Here is a 6000-nt window from a genome sequence, read left to right on the forward strand (position 1 = left end):
GATGTCTGTGTTTTCACATGCTGTGTTTGCCACATGCAGGAAGGCTGTTACTAATCTGATGAGTCTTGGATGTTTGCTACTTGAACTAATGTAGTTTTCAGTGGCTGACCTCTCCCTTTCTCCTTCAGTTCTGTGGGGAAATGCTGCCAGGACCTTCTGCTGCAGATATACCTGCAACTACCTGAGCTCCTGGTCCCTATGCCTGAGATGCTTCTTACCAGTGAAGGAGCCAGAGACAGCAGCACTTGCAAGGTAAAGTTAGAGACAGAGGAAGGCCCCTTTTCAGTTGTGTATGCAGAATGGATGCTACCTTGATGCCCAGAGTAGAAGGTGAGGGCTGGCAAAAGCTTCCTGGGTGACTTTGGTTTCTTTATTTTGCTTTTCTGTTATCCTGTCCCTGCCTGCACTCTCCAGAGAAGAGAGTTCTGGTGTGGTTTATTTTGCAATGTCCTTCTATAAAATAATATAAGCTCCACAAGCTTCTGTGTGCCAAAGGCTTCTGTAAGACAAAAGTGTGCAGACATCTGATCCTACTTTGATGTCTGTAGGGACTGTGGACTTCAGATCCCATGCCAGCTGGAGCACTGCATCTGCTCACAGATTCTACCTGAAAATAATTTCTGCTAACCCCCCTGTGTAGCTGGAAAAGAATTGGGAAGCACTGCTGGAGAGCCAGGGGCTGGTTTGTACATTAAACTTCTTAACAGTTTGCTCATTATTTTTCTTCCAGCTTGATGCCCTGGTTCACAGATTCATTAACCTCCTCGCAGACACCAGTGACTCCAAGTCATCCGAAAGCCGCGTGTGGGATGCCAATATGGCCTGCAGGAAGCTGGCTGTGGCTCATCCCATCCTTCTCCTTAGGTACCTCTCTCTCCCTGTGTGTGGCTGGGGCTTATTGAAAAGCATCCAGCCTTGTCCTAGAAAGGCAACAAACTTGCAGCAATCACAGTAGTGGTGAGAGAATTCACCTTCATGTACAGATGTCAGAGAAAAGGCAGCAAAGTTACATCTTTTACAATGAGGGAACACCTTGTGTCTGTCAGGAAGTAATCTTGGAATTGGAGACTAAGGAGCAGAGTGTGGGTAGGAAATGGGGCATGCTGAGTCTATCTGTACAGGGATCAAGACAAGAACTCTGAGAGAGGATAAGGGATTTTACTTTCCAGGAAATGAGGTAACATGTACCTTTGAAAGATCTAGGCTTAGATTTTCTTGTTTGGTGTTTCAGGCACTTGCCAATGATTGCAGCACTGCTGCACGGCCGCGTTCACCTCAATTTCCAGGAATTCAGGCAGCAGAACCACTTGACCTTCTTCATCCATGTCCTGGGGATCCTGGAGCTGCTCCAGCCGCAGGTCTTCCAGAACGAGCACCAGGCGGCACTCTGGGACTGTCTCCTGTCCTTCATCCGGCTGCTGCTGGTAGGAAATCCCTGCTTCCCTCCCTGTGCTGGCCACTAGATGGGGAAGCTCCTGTAACACAGGGTGCTTCTCATTTGAAGGGAAAGCCTTCCTAAATGCCTAAGAACAAAAAAGTGCATTAAGTACCTTGGAGAGCTTGAAGAGGAGGCAGCAGACCAAGAAACTGCTCCCTGGTACCCAGAGGTGCAGGATGGGGCAGTGCATTGTTGCTATTTTTTGGTTAACTCTCACCTTCTTGATCCTTTCCCAGAACTACAGAAAATCCTCACGGCACCTGGCTGCCTTCATCAGCAAGTTTGTGCAGTTTATCCACAAGTACATCACGTGCAATGCCCAGGCAGCTGTCTCCTTCTTGCAGAAGCACTCGGATCCACTCCAGTAAGCTTCCTTATGCCCGTTAGCCCATGCACAGTCAGATTGCCAGGAGCTAATCAGACAGCAGACAGCAAGAGGATGTGACAGAGTAGCTGCTAATATGGCACATTTTTATCCTTGGCTCCTTTAAGCCTCCACTGAAATGAGCAGCATATCTCTTCTTTATAGGTGAAAACAGAGCCCAAGGAAGTCACATAATGACTTTAACTCACATAATGGCCTAAATGTTATATTGAAGTATTATAGTGCCCTGCAACCTTTCCAGAGAGGCAGCTGGAGAGTCTTTCCCCAGAGCAGTGACTGCAGGGTCCCACCTACAGATATGTGGGGGAAATGCATTTGAATTCCAGTCATGAAGAAAGGAAAAATCTTGTTTCTGCTTCTGAGAAGCTCTTTGTTTCAGTGTACATATCTGTATTTGTATCAGTGTACATATCAGTGTACATATCTGTGCTGTTGAAACCCAAACACACCACCTCTTTTTCCCAGTGACCTGTCATCAGACAACAGTGACCTAGCAATGCTCAAGTCCCTGCTGGCTGGGCTGAGTCTGCCTAGTAAGAGTGGCATCTTGGACAGGGGCTCTGATGAAGAGAAGGATGGTGAGTCTGGCTGGGAGAAGAGTTATTCCAGCTGGTGAACCTACACTCTATTTTGGAGAATAGGTGTTTTTGTGGGGTGTATACTGTGCTTGTTCTTGAAACAGCTCAATGTGTTTAGGGTGGAGAATGGCACTTGTATGCTCAGCAGTTGGGAAACAGTATTTGGGATGGGTTAATTTGTTTTCCTGCCAGTGGTATCAGGACTGGAGCAGAACAGCTCTTAACAAGGGTGAGTTTCCTGGTCGTGGATTTTGCCCTTTTAATCCACACTTAAGGATTGACCTGCTGGGGGGACTCCAAGGGTACATTCATTCTTCCACTGTTGACAGCTTGCACAGCTTGCATGGGAAAATTATTCAGTATTAAAAGAGCTTGCAAAGCTTCCTTCTCAGTGTCAGCTGAGGGGGTTACAGGAGGTGCAGAGAGATTAGAGGCAGTGTGAGACAATTGTATCTCAGCATTGCTGGTGGCTGATGATGCACCTCTGCACTGGTGGGGAATACTGGGCAGTGCACAGGCTGTCAGCAGTGCCCTGCTCTCTCTCTCCCCCCAGAAGAAGCAGCTGCTGGCTCTCTCCCCCTGGTCAGCGTGTCCCTCTTCACTCCCCTCACGCCGGCTGAAATGGCCCCGTATATGAAGAGGCTCTCCAGAGGCCAGACAGTGGAGGGTGAGTGAGGACCTGTGTGCAAAGCCACAGGGCAAATGCAGACATTTGTCAACCTTGTTACTTATCTGTCAGCAGCAGCCTGATTTCCTATTTCAGTCCTGTGTTTGGAAGTCACCAGCAGTTAGGATGTTGTTCCATTTTTGGATTAACTTGTCCATAGCCTCCTGTGATTCTGTGACAGAGGCTTCCTATGATTCTGTTATCACTGAGCTCAGCAGTACTTCAATAGCCTTTTAGGTTGAGGTTGGCCCTTGTGGACCATTTGATGGCCCCTTTGAGGCTCTTCAAGGATCTTCAAGCATTTTGGGACATAGTGTGAATAAATCAAGGAATGCTGCAGTTTGAGCCAGGACTGAAGTGCTGATAGGAATGAAATACCAAACTGATGAGAAGCAGGATTTGCTGGAAATCCCCAAATGGCCTTCATGGAAGAAAACCATGTTAATCTGGCATATGGGAACAATAATCTCCAAAGGTCTTCTGAAATTACAGGTGTCCTGTGTTCAAACCTAAGTTGTGACAGTTTTCCTTCCAATGTAGAATAGGACAAAAAAGTCCTGCTTGTACCTCGTGTTTTAAAGAGACATTCTGAAGGTCTTTAGTTACAGAAGAAGGTGTTCTGAAACTGAAACCTCTCGCCCCATTGCATTCCTTCCTTTGCCTGGGCAGGTTGGGATGTGTTGATCTGGCACATCCCTGGTCTCCTCCTTTATGAAGAACTGCCTTTATTACACTGCCTCTGTGTGCAAGTGGGAAAACTTGATGGCTTGGGAGATTTGTTTTGTGGGGAAAAAGATTCTTTGCTGGATCAGTGAATTTCAGTCACCTTTTCAACCTGTGTCTTCTCCCAGATATCCTGGAGGTTCTGACAGACATTGATGAGATGTCCAGACGGAGGCCAGAAATTCTTGCCTTTTTTGCTGTGAGTATTGGTGTCTCACTGCCACTGGAAGAAAGAGATTCTTTTCACCAGAGTCTGTTGCACAGCCAGCTTAAGCACTACCCTTCCTCTGCTTTTTGGGGATTGTTGCAGCACCTTAGGAAAAAAGTGTCCTCAGTTAGCCCTGCTGAGGACAGGCAGTATTTCCCTCCATTGCATACTGCCTCAACTATCATCTGCTGTATGTCAGAGGAAGAATTAAACCTCTGTCCTCTTCCCAGGGCAAGAAGAGAACAGAACAGCTGTTGAATAAGCTGGAAACTAGGGAAAACTCAGCTATTCCACATGAAATAAGATTACAGAAGGGTACTTTAAAGTATTCAAAACCAGGATAATCTGTTTTACAAAGAGGGATTTCTGGGGTCAGCCAGTACCTGCTGGATTTGTGTTGGGCTGGATTGGTGTGGAAGGGGAGTAATGCCAGTCTGAGGAGTTTGTGCTCCCTGAATGGCCCTGTGATCCACATCTGTCCATCTTTCAGACAAACCTGCAGAAGCTGATGAGTTCTTCAGAGGATTCCTGCCGAAACCTGGCCTTCAGCCTGGCTTTGCGCTCCATCCAGAACAACCCCAGGTGAGCACCACTGCAACTGAGGCTGTGCTGGCTGATCTGGGGCTCTACTGACCCTGTCATGTTTCACTCCCAGCATTGCTGCAGATTTCCTGCCCACCTACATGTACTGCCTGGGCAGCCGAGACTTCGAGGTGGTGCAGACAGCACTGAGGAACCTGCCTGAATACACCCTCCTTTGCCAAGGTACCTGTGGATCAGCCACCTTTGGGGCAGGCTTGGCCTCACAAGGGTCAAAGCTGGGTCCTGTGCTCCCCTGGGAAGTTGCCATGGATTGTTATTGCTTAGACCAGGCTGTCAATGCCAATAGTAGCTTTGGGCTGAGCTTCACAAGGGAGATTTGTCATAGAGACAAGGGGGGCTTCCTTGAAGCAGATTTGCTCCCTTACAGTCTTCTCTGAGTTGTGACCTCTCACATGATCACAGAGCTGTTAGAGGGGGGTTTGTGCCAAGTTCTTGTGGAAAAGGAGATTTCTCATACAGCTGCAAATGCTCACCCAGTGGTTGTTGGTGGATTGCTCTTGCACGTGGAGCCCTGGGGCCATTCCTCACTCTGCCTTTCCCTTTCCCTTTCCCAGAGCACGCAGCAGTGCTGCTGCACAGGGCCTTCCTGGTGGGCATGTACGGCCAGATCGACACCAGCTCTCAGATCTCAGAGGCCTTGAAGATTCTGCACATGGAGGCCATGATATGAACATGGGGTTCTGGGAGTTCCACTTCCAGAGGACTTAATTTAATGGACTCATCAGCTGCATTTCAGCCCTTTAAGAAGAACACTGTGTTGCAACCCATGTGCTGGAGGATCAAAGAGGTGATGTGGCAGGCCAGACTGGGCTGGAAAAGAAGAAGGTGCTGACTGAAGATCAGAAAGGGGCAAGGATCAATCTGGCTGGCTGAGATGCCATTATTGTGGGAGAAAAATCTCCTAAACATTGTGCCAAACAGGGACCACTTCCTTCTTGGGGTCTTGGGGCAGTGGCTGTTGGTTTGCTGTTTGGGTTTTTTTGTCTCTCCAAGAAGGCAGCGCTCCTGGGAGAGCAGAAGGGAGTGAGTGATGGCCCTTAATTGAAGTGTCTGCACTCTCTGTGTTGGAGAGAACATGCAGATTTGTGCAGGGGGAGAGACCACTTTGGTTTCTGGGGGTGGGTGTTTTTTTATTTTATAATTAAAATCCTCTTTGTTTCGATTGTGCCTTTCTCTGCTCCCTTGGGCGTAGCTTGACATCCCTCTCACCCTGTTCTTTAGTCTCTTGTTCCTCTAGACAAAGCATCTCTGGAAGACCTGTCTCCATGGCCAAGTGCTCACAGGGCTGTCTAGGCCTTTTGCAGGATATGCAAGAAATGGAGCAGATTTGGAAGGGTCAGTGAGGTACCGTGGATGAGTTGGGTCAGTACCAACTGCTGACAGACCAACTTTTAAGAG

General features: G+C 48.1%; 1 protein-coding gene across 2 annotated transcripts in view; it reads left to right on the forward strand.

The window, feature by feature from the left end:
* INTS1 (integrator complex subunit 1) overlaps positions 1-5782 on the forward strand; it is a 28018-nt gene extending 22236 nt beyond the window's left edge. For both annotated transcript variants that reach the window (XM_039732327.1, XM_039732328.1), the window contains exons 38-47: positions 129-252; positions 731-864; positions 1232-1424; positions 1675-1802; positions 2289-2401; positions 2955-3068; positions 3920-3990; positions 4490-4581; positions 4655-4764; positions 5157-5782. In XM_039732327.1, the coding sequence (XP_039588261.1) occupies positions 129-252; positions 731-864; positions 1232-1424; positions 1675-1802; positions 2289-2401; positions 2955-3068; positions 3920-3990; positions 4490-4581; positions 4655-4764; positions 5157-5272 (1195 nt within the window). In that variant the 3' untranslated portion in view covers positions 5273-5782. The remainder of the gene's footprint in view (positions 1-128; positions 253-730; positions 865-1231; positions 1425-1674; positions 1803-2288; positions 2402-2954; positions 3069-3919; positions 3991-4489; positions 4582-4654; positions 4765-5156) is intronic.
* Positions 5783-6000: the final 218 nt, after the last annotated feature.

Source organism: Passer montanus, unplaced genomic scaffold, assembly GCF_014805655.1.
Source record: "Passer montanus isolate IOZ18808 unplaced genomic scaffold, ASM1480565v1 scaffold8, whole genome shotgun sequence".
Lineage (NCBI taxonomy): Eukaryota > Metazoa > Chordata > Aves > Passeriformes > Passeridae > Passer > Passer montanus.